The following is a 14,864-nucleotide window of genomic DNA, read 5'->3' as shown; positions in this document are numbered from 1 at the left end:
ATCCAACCTAGCTGTCATGTTTCCCCTTTCATCATTCCCTCACATTCTTTAATTCAGCCAACACATGCTTTCACATGCATTTTAAGCACCAAAGAAGCCATTGCCGTGCACATTCACCTTCATTTCCAGATTGTCCCCTTGCACATGCAGCCACATATTCATTGCACATGCATTTCCAACCCACATGCATCCTTTAATCATTCAAACATGCAGCCACATTCCCTCCTAGCTGTCATGTTCCCCCCATTTCACCTATAAATAAGCATTCATTGCATTCATTCTCATTCACTCTTCCATTTCAGAATGTAGACATCAAAACCACCCTTGTCGTGCTCTCCCTTACAATCCAAACACCATCCTTCCATTTTCACCACTCCCCAAACCATTCACACCATCAAACTATCCTTAGACCTTGTGCTACAACGAAGAGGACGATAAGAGGGCCTAAACGTTCATACAATTCAAGTTTGAGTTGTTGGAATGTTTAGGTGTTTCTTTGATTTCAATGTTTAAATTCAATTCTCTTTGTTTTGTACGTATGAGGAATGGAATATAAGAGTGCCTAAACGTTCATACAATTCAAGTTTGAGTTGTTGAAATGTTTAGGTGTTTCTTTGATTTCAAAGTTATGAGGAAATTCGAAATATATGTTTATGCTTGCATTTTGATTTGATTACTTCTAATTGCATTTCATAAGTTGTGGATTCAATTCGTTTAACTGTTTGATTGATAACTTATTTTATGTATGTTTATTGAGAGTGCACACTTAATTTTCATGCATGAATATGACGCTAGAATATAAGTGAGTTTCACCTAATAGTTACGAACTTATATTCACAAGTAGTGGAGGTTGCTTATAAACAATCGCGTTAAACGAATTCTTGGCATAAGTTTCATGCGTATTCCATAGTAACGAATGCCTCGTCAACACTTATAATTTTCATAGAGCGTAATGATTCTTGCTTGTATCTCTATTATGCAATCATGTAGGGGACTTGTGGGGAATGTTTTGGGTTGTCGTATGCAATCATCCAATTCAATAACGTTAGGAAGATTTGAAAGTTAATTTAAGCGGATCTAATTAACTTGGAGCGTTGAGAATTAATGGTTTATTGAAATGCAATTGGAAATCGTTTTATTATGCAAGTATAACATATGTGGAGATGAACCCCGTAGCTAACTTTCCATCCATTCAATTCCATCAATTTGTTCTTTCTTTTCTTGTTACTGTTTTCATGTTTAATTTAACTTGTTATTCAATTATGTTAAACATGTGGAACTAATTTCTTTTTAGTTAGAGGCGAATTTGAAGCCATGAACATATGTTGGTTATGATTTGATTTACTCCAGTTATGAATTCATGAACTTTAGATGTGGGTTACTTTACTGTTTTGATTAAGAACTTGTTTATCTATGTGGGTTGAGGGTCGACACTTAATTTGCATGCCTAAACTTGATGCTAGGATATAAGGGAATTTCACCTAATCGTTATGAACTTATATTCATGAGTAGTAAAAATAGCTAGTCACGATTGTGTTTAGTAAACCCTAGGCTGGATTAACATGCGTATTCCATAGTTATGAATGCCTAGTCGATGTTTATGATTTCCGTTGAACTTAATGATCTTTGTTGAATGTCTCTATCATGCGTATTCCATGTTAGGGACTTTGATTAGGAATAATTTGGTTGTAATGCGTATCCCATTCAATCCAATGAATCTAGGGAAATCTGAAAGTTAATTTAAGCGGACCTAACTAACTTGGAGCATTGTCATTCATCGTTTGTTGAAGTCATAACTGGGAGTCAAATTATATGCTTATGTTCATGTGTGGATAAGGAACCCTCTAACTAGTTTCTCATCATTTTATTCCATCACATTCATATTTACATTTTGCTTTAAATTACAATCTGTGCATTTAGTTTAATTTCATCCAAAACCAATCCCCCATTTATTTTAAATTGTTAGATTAGTTAGAAATACATTTAGTTTGTGTTTATAAGTGTTTTGATTCATTTTGTTTCCCAAATTCGTCCAAAGTACTCAAGGTGCTCAAAACTGCCCAGAAAGTGTTTTTAAGGCAGTTTCGAGTGCTTTGGGTACTGTTTGAGTCTTTTGGTTTGTTTTAGTGTTTTAAAGTTTAGTTTTGCAATATTTGAGTCTAGTATAGTGTTTTATATTACGTTTTTACGTTTTTGAGTCAGTTTCCAAGTGATTAACAATCCCTCCTAATCCCCGGTCCAGAACGATCCCTACTTATACTTATACTACAATTTGACAAAAAGAGGGTTTAATTTGTGTGCGTATAAATCTCGCACCAACACCTTGACGCTATATGAATACAATGAATGAACTCGATCTTCAATTTAAAATTTATACACTAGTGGATAGCACAAAATCTAAGTATAAATAAACTCTTTAAGTGTTAGCGAATCTATTGTTTTGATGGGATACACATTCTACGAAACTAATTTCAACGATCCAACCGTCAAACTTTTCGACCAAAAATCGCAAAAAACAAACATTCAGAGATCAAGTAACAGGACAAAACTTTTCGACGGTTATAAACGAAAAATCACGATTTAACGGTTATTTTAACTTCGATTTGGATGATTTTTTACAACTACACTCCTTGACCCTATATGAATACAATGAATGAACTCGATCTTCAATTTAAAATATTTACACTGGTGGATACCACAAGATCTTATGTTATACTTAATAAAAGTATAAATAAACTCTTGAGTGTCAGTGAATCTATTGTTTTGATGAGATACACATTCTACGAAACTAGTTTCAATGATCCAACCATCAAACATGTTTGTATATACTTCGAGATCGCAATGCCAAAAATCGCAAAAAACAAACATTTAGAGATCAAGTAATGGGATAAAACTTTTCAACGGTTATAAACAAAAAATCACGATTTAACGGTTATTTTAACTCCGATTTTGATGATTTTTTACAGCTACACTCTTTGATCCTATATGAATACAACGAAGTAATTTGATCATCAATTTAAAATATTTACACAAGTGGATACCATAAAATCTTATGTTATACCACAAAGTCATTGACTTTGCGCAATGAAGGTGTTCATTCGTCTTGCAAAACAGTTTTGCGCAACAAAGACTACCGTCGCGCAAGATTTTGGCGCCAAACCAAGACTTTTACCGCTTTTTTTCCAACATTGCATGACAAAGGTGGTCCTCCGTCGTGCCAAGTTCTGTTACACAAAATGCCTTTACTAGTCTCACCCTTTTTAATAGGTAAAATTAATAAAGATTACTTCAAAAAAATCTCACAAAACTCCACTATTACCAAAAAAGGGCATAGCAAGTAGGCAATGGTACATATACAAAAATCTCACATGCAATATGAAGAAAATACCTTCAAATTCATATACAAAAATCTTGTACAAAACAAATTTAATAGTTTTAGTTTGAATTCTCAATTCAAAGTTACATATACAAAATTAAATCGCTTATCGGATAGGAATAGATCGAGGAAGGGAGAGGATTGGAGAAGGTTTTGAAGAAGGATGGGGAAGCGAGGTAGCTGCTACAACTAGTTTGCAATTTCTGCCTCCCAAACTGATTAAGTGATTTTAAAAAAGTCGTTGACTTTGCACAATGAAGACTGGTGGCTAGCAAAACAGCTTTGCGCGACACAGGTGCACCTACGTCACACAAAGTTGGGAAAAAAACGGTAAAGCATTCTTAGTTTGGTGCCAAAATCTTGCGTGACACACAAAATGTGGCGCAAACGGTCTTTGTGCAACGACATTTTGCAACACGAAGACTGGCATCGCGCAACGTTGTTTTGAGCGACGTAGGTACACCTGCATCGCGCAAAGCTATTTAGCACGACACCAGTCTTAATCGCGCAAAGTGCCGCTACGCAAAGGCCGTTTGTGCGACGAAATTTGCCCTGTTACGCAAGTTGTCGTCATGCAAACATGTTTTTGTACTAGTGCTAGCTGAAATTAGTACCATAAAATCATATGATTATTATTTTTTTATATAATATTATATAATAATCAATATAAAAGAACAACAATAGAACATACACAATTCTTGAAATCATAATCCTAACCGACAACTTCAAGGATCATATAAATATTTAACCTATTAAATAAATCAAGAATAAGTAAATAAAACGATTTTCGTACATTCATGGGAAAATTGTAACGAAAAGTAAGGAATTGCGGAGATAGGATTTTAATTGTGAACTGAAAAAAAAAATTTCTTTTTCTTATATTGAGTATGAAGTACAGAGAATGAAACTAATTTATTATTTTTTAACATAAAAAGTATTATTTATTACCTATCCTCTACTAAATATACATGAAATAATAACATGTATTGGAATAAAGTGAGCTATATAGGCTACATGCATTAACATAAGTCATTAAGCATGAGTAATGCTATTCACACACCCTTATTAATTTTGTGTCATCAATCTTCATCAATTCATTCGATCCGAAGGTCAAAAACTGATAGGAATGTATAAGAAATAACTATGGGTGTGTAGATAGCACTACACAGTCTACACTTGCAAAAAACCTCCCTGGGCTACAGCCCACCTTAGCCTTGTGGGTGGCTCTGCCAATGGTTGCAACTTAGTCAAATCTTTCAAACAACTTGTAAATTGGTACAATTTTTACGAGATAACTGTTATTGGCACTCCAAAAATCTGATTCTACAGGCCTCATAAGTGTATTTTTCTTTCTACATATAGTAAGTTTAGAATGCAAAATGAAAATTTTGGAACGCCAATAACAATTCTCATTCCATGAATGATCAGCGTGCAAGTTGGATGAGGCAAAATTAACATTCTGCTCTTGCAATAGTTTGAGGCACGTGATACAAAGTGTAATTTAGTGTTTTTGTTAATTTTTCCGCAATATGTTTACACCTATGTGTGAGGCATATCTCTTTAAATACATGATATGTATACTGTACATAATTGTCATGAAATATATATACTTCCGATTACACTTCAAACTTTCCCGTGTTTGAGGCATACTCTCGTTGAACAAATAGCATTTGGATTATTAATTTGAATTAGTATTTAGTCTCTTGTTTCGTTTCTTTTCTTTTTCTTTTTATGAAAGAACATATACATATATGACTTTGATATGATAATACATATGTTCAACTTATTACATTTATACACAAACTAGCTGGCTAGCTAGTGATCATCTCTATCTAGACATCTCTTTTAAAAATCTTAGCATGAAACTCTCACTCCCGAAACAAGTGCTCCTCCCCTGATCGATGATCAATATGCTTGATCCAACGGCTAGGACCCTTCTTATTTGACTCCACAACATTTCCACCTCCAGTTCCATAGCCTATATGAGCAATATCCAACCCCTTCCCAACAGGCAAAAACACTGTCCTCACAACTCGTGTCCCCTTCTCAACCGCACCATGCCATTTGAACCCAGAAACGTTTCTTTGACACGCATTTTTGCATGCAAACACTGCCCCTTTAGGGCTCACCTTAGCCCTCCTCAAAACCCTAGCAAAGTCCCTCCCTTTGCAATCCACCACCAGAAAATCCACACCCGCCCCTGTTGCCGCCTCAGCCTCCCCGACCACCACCTCTGGCATAACCCCCGCGTTTCTTGTGGCATTTACGTACTCCGATCTTGAAATTTCGTCTGGGACTATGCACACATGTCGTCCGCGCGTGTGGCGGGCTGCCATGGCGAGGCCGAGACTCGTGGCTATTGGATCACCCTGGGACCACGACTCCACGATTAGCTTCGCATCCCAGCCGGCTGCCATGGCAGACAGAAGCTCCGGAACCCCAGATTCTCTCAACTTCTCACACTGAAAGATTCATAAACAAGAAAGTAAAGTAATTAATTAATAATATTAATGAGATGAAAATTATACAATAATAACATAATCACAAGATCTTGTTGATAATTAGGCTTTTGGTTCAGATTGTAGATATTTACTTACTGATTTCACAGTGTCTATGTAAGCCTTTGAAGCAGTTTCTGGAGACCAAATGAGCTTCATTTCCTCTCTCTCTGTGGATGGTTTTAGAGAGAGAATGATGATAGGAGGAGGGAGACTAAATTCTAATGGGAATACATAGTCAAGGTGTTTGAGTTATATAAGTAAAATGGTTCTGTCTACAAAGCTAAGCGTTGACATTTGAGCACATATGCATGGCATTAAATACAAATGAACTGTTGTAGAGAGTCATCTGCTGATGCTCTAATCTCTGTCTCTCTTCCCTCCCCGCACGCTATAAGTTTGTCACGTCATCAATTAACGGTTTACTTAACATATTTTCTAACAGATATATGAAATTGAAATAAAATGATAAGTAAATGTATAAAATTGAATTGTTTTAAAGATGTTGAAAGGAATTAAAATTGATCCTAAATCTGAAGGGTTACCCTTTATTTTATGTAAAGATGAGAGAGAGAGAGAGAGAGAGAGAGAGAGAGAGAGAGAGAGAGAGAGGGAGGGAAGCAGAGAGAGAAGGGGGGACGGAGTGAGAGAGGGTTGGAGGGTGGACACGGAAGCACGCGTTGCCGGTGCAAGGAGGTGCAGTCGTATGGGGCCGTGGGTCCATCGGGGTTGCTGCCCATGTTATATTTTATGATAAGACTCACACGAGTGAGTTTCATCCCAAAATATCTGAACTCGAATTCTTATCTAATGGAACTTAATGTATCATCCAAAATTATATGATCAATAAAAAATTCTTAACTAATGGAACTCGAATTCTTCTCCACCTTATTACCTATATAAAAGGGATGCTTGAATAACGTAGTTTGTCTGTATACCGATTATACAAAAGAGTAACAAAAACAGTTTTTAAGGTTAATGATGTTTAAAAATAAGGTGAAATCAAGTTCATATATAATAAATGGATGATTGCTCTAGAAATGTCGACACAATTCAAATTTGATGGGCTACTTGGAAGCTTGAGATTATTTATTCGTGTAACTAGCTATAGTTAGCATATGCTATATGTTTATATATAAACAAATCATTTTCCATGATTAACTCCTTCGTTGACCTAAACAAATGCATGTATATTTTCACCTTTATTAAGAAGACTTTAAATATCGATGATACTTGTGGATAAAACCTAAAAAAACTTGTATATAAATCCTTAGTTATAAGTAAAAGCAATCTAGCCGTAGTTAAGCTTATCCCTGATTAGAACTGGTACTCTTTTTTATTTATGCATCTTGAAAATGACATATAATTAAGAATCTCACATTAAAAAAAATTGATAAAACTATAAATAATTTTATATTTAACGGTTTCACTTTTACATACATCGAGGCGATTTTTATAAATTTTCACACTTGCTGAATTTTTTAAGTGGTTAAATTAAGAATGATATCTCAAATTTTAACCTAATATCATAGCAAGTTGGTTGAGTAGTGACAAAAGTACAAAAGAAAAAAAAAAGATTTATATTGAAATAAAACCCTAAACCCACTAGGACGTGCATATTAAATTGGACAAGGATTGTCTGCTCTTCCATTTCCGATGCCCTTACATGCTCTCCTATTTTGTGTGGTCACGGTTAAATCACGTCAACATGTTATATTATTTTTTTATAGAGGTAATAAAACAAAAATGAATAGTAATATAAAATGTTGACATAACTTAATCGTGACCACACAAATAGGAGGGCACGGGAGGACACCGGAAGTGGGAGAGCAGACAATCCTTGTTCTATTAAATTAGAGCATCTTCAAATGAGATGTCAAATTTTAAATATTAAAATTATATTTGATGGATTATATGACAATTTAACAATTTGTGTAATATTTTTCTCAATCCCATATATTAAATAATAATGTCATTTAATAATTTTTTTATCTTTTTGTGGAATCTAATGATTGAGGCAACCAATCAAATACTTGAAAAACCTATTATTTATTTATTAAAAGGGAGTTTTAACGAAAAGTTCACGGTACTGTTCACTTTAACGAAAAACCATATTTTTACACTAAAAAATCAATCCTGATACTATTCACTTTACCCTTTATTTTATTTTTATCATTAAAACTCAAAATTTTCAACATTTTCATTAGTTTTCTTTTATTAAAAACTCATTTAACAAAGTTTCTTACTAATTAATGTTATGTTATTGCACAATGCATATATAATTAATTAAGAGGCGTTGTTAACTAATACCGTACAATTGTCAACTCAAACGGTGGTACTTGACACATGACTGTCATGTCATATATATAAGATTTATATTTGTGTTGATATAGTTGCCACATTTATATTACGTGACAAAAAAATGATTTTTTATACATTTAAAATATAATAATATTTACCCACTAAAATAAAAATAAAATAAAATAAAATAAAAACTAAACAAACCCAGAAACCCCCTGACCCACTTCTCCATCTTCACCTCCCATCCCTTCTCTCTCTCCAGACCCACTCCTCCGTCTCCACCCCTCTGGGGAAGCAAGTTGCTGGCAGTGAAATCAGATCCATATTCTTGGTTACCAGGATTGAACTGCTTCTTGTCCGGCGTTGTTTGCCTGTAAAATCCTTCAAGCCCTATCTCTAGTAGATGCTGACTGTCAATGGACTTAACGTGTCCAGCCATTTCTTTCACCCATTGCTGTACAGATTAATGCTTAGTTAAGGTCCACTAAACCATATTTTACAACCAAAAAAAATTGAAAAGCAAAACATAAATGTAAAAATACAAAATTGGAGAGAGAAGGGATGGGAGGTGACGAGGGAGGAGATGGAGAAATGGGTGAGGGAGGTTTCTGGGTTTGTTTTGTTTTTTTTTTTTTTTTTTTTTTTTTTTAAAGGGGTAAATATTATTATATTTTAAATGTACAAAAATTTTTTTTTTTTTATCACGTGGTACAAATGGAGCAGCTACATCAGTACAGATGTGAATCTTATATTTGCCACGTCATCACTTAACAGATTTTCTAACGGATATATAAAATTGAAATAAAATGATAAGTAAATGTATGAAATTGAAATGTTTTAAAGATTTTGTAAGAAATCGAAATGTTTTAAAGATTTTGTAAGAAATTGAAATTGACTCCAAACATGAGGGGATAAAATGTAATTTACCCTAAAATAAACTAGCATTGGCATTGAGAAGGAAAAAGGGAGAGAGAGAGAGAGAGAGAACGTGGGAGGAGTGGGAGGGTTTTGGTTTTGGTTTTGGTTTTGGTTTTTTTTGTTATTTTAATGTTAAAGATATTTTAACATCACATGTGACATCCCACATCGCCCAGGGGAGTGATCCTTAAATGTATATTCTCATCTCTACCTAGCACGAGGCCTTTTGGGAGCTCACTGGCTTCGGGTTCCGTAGGAACTCCGAAGTTAAGCGAGAAGGGGGCTAGAGCAATCCCATGATGGGTGACCCACTGGGAAGTTGCTCGTGAGTTCCCAAAAACAAAACCGTGAGGGAATGGTAAGCCCAAAGCGGACAATATCGTGCTACGGTAGTGGAGTTGGGCCCGGGAAGTAGTCCCGCCCGGGCCGAGATGTGACAATTTGGTATTAGAGCCTAACCCTGGCCGCGTGTCTGCCGACAAGGATGTCGGGCCCCTAAGGGGGGTGGATTGTGACATCCCACATCGCCCAGGGGAGTGATCCTTAAATGTATATTCTCATCCCTACCTAGCACGAGGCTTTTTGGGAGCTCACTGGCTTCGGGTTCCATAGGAACTCCGAAGTTAAGCGAGAAGCGCTCGAGAGCAATCCCATGATGGGTGATGATGCGAGATTTATACGCACACAAATTAAACCCTATTTGTGACAATTGTAGTAATGATGTAAGTAGGGATCGTTCTAACCGGGGATTAACTAGGGGTGCTAATCTACTTTGAATTGACTCAAAAACACAAAAACTAAACTTAAAGACTCTTAACAAGACTACTATGACTCAGAATAGCTTTGAAACACTCAAAACTGCCTAAAACAATCAAATTGACTCAAACAGAAACTAGAACTTAATTTGTACGAATTTAAAAGTGTTTGTGACTCCAAATACTTAAAAACCAAAATAAGACAGATTATAATGACTAAGACTTAACAAAATATGGGGGGATTGTGTGTTTGGACGAGATTAAATTAAATGGACAAATTATAATTAAGGGCAAAAATGTAAGTATGAATGTGATGAAAATATGGATGGAATGCTAGCTAGAAGGTTCTTCTCCACACATGTTACACTTGCATACAAGATTGATTTTCAGTTGGTCTTTCGATAAATTATGAAACTCAACACCCCGGGTTAATTAGGTCCGCTTAAATTAACCATCAAGTTCTCCTTAAGTTAATGAATTGGATGGGTTTGCGCAACGCAATTCACAACATTCTCCAAAAGTCCTTTACGTGAAAAGCACAATAAAGATACAATCAAAGATCATTAAGCATCATGAAAACTATAAGTGTTGACGAGGCCTTCGTTACTATGAAAAGCATGAAACTAGTGCCAAGAATTCATTTAACGCGATTGTTTATAAGCAACCTCCACTACTTGTGAATATAAGTTCATAACTATTAGGTGAAACTCACTTATATTCTAGCGTCATATTCATGCATGAAAATTAAGTGTGCACTCTCAATAAACATACATAAATAAGTTCTCAATCAAACAGTTAAACAAATTGAATCCACAACTTATGAAATTCCAACCAAAGGTAATCAATTCATATTGCAAGCATAAACATGGTTTCGAATCACCCCCTAGCTAAAGGGGGTTTAGTTCCTCATACATACAAGACAAAGAGAATTGAAATTAAACATTGAAATCAAAGAAACACCTAAACATTCCAACAACTCAAACTTGAATTGTATGAACGTTTAGGCCCTCTTCTCTTCCTCTTTGTTGCGGCACAAGGTCTAAGGATAGGTTTTGGGGTGGTATTTGTATGGAGGAATGGATGTGTGATGGTAGGGTAGTATTTTGGAGGGATGGGGAGTGGTTGGAGTGGCTGCAATGGAGGAGAAAAGGTGCAGAAAATGGAAGGGGATGCACGGCAAAGAATGGGCTGTTTTGTGTTGGTGTGTTGTGTGATTGTTTTTTGTGGTGAATGGGAATGGTGTGTATGAATGCATTGCATGGTTTTATAGGGAGAGAATGGATGGGAGAGCATGTGAATGGCAGCTAGGAGGGAATGATTAAAGAGGGAATGCATGTGGAATGACAACTAGGTTGGTTGGTGGAAAGCTGAAAATGCAAAGGGGAATGCTGGAAATAGGATGGGAGTGCACGGCAAAGGTTGTGTGTTTGTGATGGGAGAAAATGGATGAATGATTAAGAGTGCATGTGGGTGAATTATAGAATGGGAAAGCATGTGAGTGACAACTAGGGTGAATGGTGGCTGCAATGATGAAGTGGGATGGCTGAAATTAGGGGTGGGAGGCCACGGCATTGGTTGTGTATTTGTGATGCATGTGGCTGAAATTGGTAGGTTATGCATGGGTTAGGATGGTTTTTGGGAAGAGAATGGGCTAGGCCCTTTGTTTTATGTCCTAAAGTGCATACAAGGCCTTCAATTTCGTCCAACACTTTGGCTCCAAGCATAAGCTATCCATCCTTAGCCCAAAAGTGCTCCAAAAGGCCCCAAAAGGCTCCACAATGCATCCTTTCGTCAAATACGTCTTATGATCCTAAAAACACACAAAAGAAGCTTGAAGAATTAAAATAACTAAGAATTAATAACATTAATGCACGAAAACGAGCCAACTAAGTTGCCTAAATATGCTCCTATCAGGTGACCCACTGGGAAGTTGCTCGTGAGTTCCCAAAAACAAAACCGTGAGGGAATGGTAAGCCCAAAGCGGACAATATCGTGCTACGGTGGTGGAGCGGGCCCGGGAAGTGATCCGCCCCGGGCCGGGATGTAACATCACATGTAGGTGATGCTTCAATAAAAAATAGTAAAATTTCGACATGTGAAATTACATTATTGCCATCATTTTTTTTTTTGTGATAGAAGGCTAAGTAATCTTTTCACTCTCTTTTAGTTGACAAATAAGATTTCATTAATTAATAGAGATTAATAGAAATTATACGTAGCTCAAAATAATTATAATTACTTGTTTACCCTTATTATATATGTTTCTTTTTCTTTCCTTTTACTAATTAAGGATATATAGCTAATGAAACATGGACATATAAGATAACTTCACATAGGACATATATATAATTAAGGAATTTGTTTGTTACAATTCGAATCTTTGAAATAAAAAATCCATTGGTATGTTTTCATCTAATGAGATCACGTACGATTGTTATAATCAAGGTCCCTTGTCTCACACTGCTAATTGATTTGTTTTGTGGGACAACAGTACTACCGTACTTGCTGTTTAAGAAGAAGTATACCTCAAATTATCATCCAGACGTATCATATATGTGTGTGTGCGCACGCACACATATATATTTTGTCGATATATATGTATAGATTACATGCATGTCACATCCGATATGCAATTAATTAAATAGATATTCTTATTCTACGAGAGAGATGTAGAAAATATACAATCGGTGTGCCTTTGTGATCATACCATGACTAAGCCTAATTGTTTTAGATTATTAATTTTGATGCAACTGCGATTTTTTTAATACATAACAAGGCAACTTGCTTGATAAAAAAAATTAAAAGAAAAAAAAACAAGGCAACTTGCATAAATTTGTCTTGGGGGACAGATCATGACATTGTATTATACTTCATCTCATAAGTCAGTACCTTCAACTTGCCATAGAAAAAATCTGTGCGACGACGAAGAATATTTTTTATCCAAATATAGTGTTGAAGATAACAAAATCATTGATATGTATAAAATTGGTGATGTAAATGATAAGATAGTATATGTTATTTTATCTTAAGTTTAGTACATATATATAGAGTGACGGTAATGTTTTTGTCCTTTTAGTTTGATATTTATGCTTAGTAGTTTATAGAACTCACTAGACTTTGTTGGTTTTGGTTTTTCTCTATAGAAAAGTTACTTCATTTTAGTTTTCGTCTTGGTGTGGTGAATTTCTTTTAGATCTATGTGTAAATAAGAGATGGAGTTGTTTGATTTGCTAGATCTACTTCTTGATGTTCTTGGGTCATGGCGATGATTCAAAGATGCGGTTAGATCCATGATAATTGTATTCCATGTCCCCATATGTTTTGAGAGTTTTTCTACTCACATGACCGCCAAGTAACACGAGATATAGCAATGTTTATTGATTCTTGTAATCTTGTAGTTCTAGTTGAGCTCAACTTCCAATGAAGTTCTTGAAATTTACTTATTGTTTTGTGATTGGTCATATTTTATTTTAAATGCAAGAACCATTTTGGGACTGAATTCTAAATATTTACTTTCTAATGTATTTGTTCACTTAATGCAATATCATACTTTCTTGGAAGAAAGTAAAATGTAGAGATATATATGAACCATTTCAATGGTCTAAGTGTACGGCATCGAGATTCCAGGTCATGAGTACATATATACTTATCTGTAGAGTGTAAAGCTAGCTAGATTGAACTGAATTGTCAACCAAATATGTTTATTAGAAAGTAATAGCTACACGTCTAAGAAAACATATAAAAACCACTTAAAAACACAATTAGCTTGTTTAGATTATACATGGTCTTGCTGGGATATTTGTGCCGGGCGATTCTGAAGTTGTCAACTAATTAAATATAGGTTTAAGTATAGTAAATGCCACTTCACTGATATGCAAGTGTGCAGCTAATTAATATACTACTGGAAATACATATAAGAATCGAAGCGAAGTGAGTTCAGCATGTTTTCTTGTGTTTGTCCCGGCTCCCGGCTCCTGCCTTGTAAGTCAATTCAGTTGGAAAATTGCAACTGAAAGTTGTATATATGGATCACTAGAGGTAAGCACAGGCCGATTCGGTTCATTTTCCCTTTAAAATTGAGAATCGGACTGAAAAATATTAATAAGTTCGATTTAAGATAGATGGGTTTTATGTGCGAGTGGTTCTATATTTTGTGTACCATGTTCTATTTATAGAACGGTCTGGCTTGATTTTTAAGTGGAAAAACTGAGAAATGAACCGATCAAGACCAGAGCTATAGTTATTCACCGGTTTGTTGGTTGAGTGTCCACCCCAATCACTTGTGATGAAAGCTTTATTACCATGTTAAACAACCACTACAAAAAAAATGAGCACTGCACACAATAAATTATATGTGCCTTTTGAGGCCAAAAAGCACCAACATTTTTGCTCATAGACCAATAGCAACAGTGCAGCAACTAAGTTTGTATCTGTGCCCTCTATGGGCGTCACCATTACTTATAGCACACAATATGATGTTTTGTGCCCAAAGCTAAGCACAAATACAACCCTTATTGTGTCTCACCTCTAATAAAGGCTACTGAATGTATGGTGTAAGATGGGCACAATTGCTATTTTAAAGGCTTAGATTGTTGTATAAATGTTAAAGCAAGGGCACAACTTTAAAATTATGCCACTATTATATTTTAATAAATACATAAAACTCCAGCACAATTGAAAATTTGTGGCATAATTAGATATTTTTATTTAAACATGGAAATCATTAGGTTGCTCACAGAACCTAATTTCCACCTAATTTTAGAAACTTACAAATCATCCATTACAAACTAAACATAAATCAACATTAGCACTAAAATAGTGAAGTTAATATATTACATAACCCATGTTCTCGGCTAAGACCGATTCATGCAACCTAACAATACAACCCATCCAAATGTTAAACCAAAATACATGTTATCCTATGCTGGACATACCCGGGATTCTCTATATACAACAAAATATAACATATCCAAGCTTGTATCCCCAATTCAAACGTACTAATGGTTAAACCAGCAA

General features: G+C 35.2%; 1 protein-coding gene and 1 long non-coding RNA gene across 2 annotated transcripts in view; one reads left to right on the top strand and one right to left on the bottom strand.

The window, feature by feature from the left end:
- Positions 1–14,864, top strand: part of LOC148695717 (uncharacterized) — a 74,423-nt gene that overhangs the window by 27,666 nt on the left and 31,893 nt on the right. The gene's annotated exons all lie outside the window — the stretch shown is intronic.
- Positions 5,020–6,115, bottom strand: LOC137734274 (uncharacterized). The gene is made up of 2 exons (XM_068473569.2): positions 5,974–6,115; positions 5,020–5,838 (listed from the first exon to the last, which is right to left on the bottom strand). The coding sequence occupies exons 1-2, from the start codon at positions 6,031–6,033 to the stop codon at positions 5,245–5,247; spliced, it is 654 nt and encodes a 217-aa protein (XP_068329670.1). The 5' UTR covers positions 6,034–6,115; the 3' UTR covers positions 5,020–5,244.

Source organism: Pyrus communis, chromosome 7 (genome assembly GCF_041283825.1).
Source record: "Pyrus communis isolate YQ-2024b chromosome 7, ASM4128382v1, whole genome shotgun sequence".
NCBI lineage: Eukaryota > Viridiplantae > Streptophyta > Magnoliopsida > Rosales > Rosaceae > Pyrus > Pyrus communis.
Note: the sequence above shows the minus strand (reverse complement) of the source record. Positions and strands in the feature narration are given on the sequence as shown.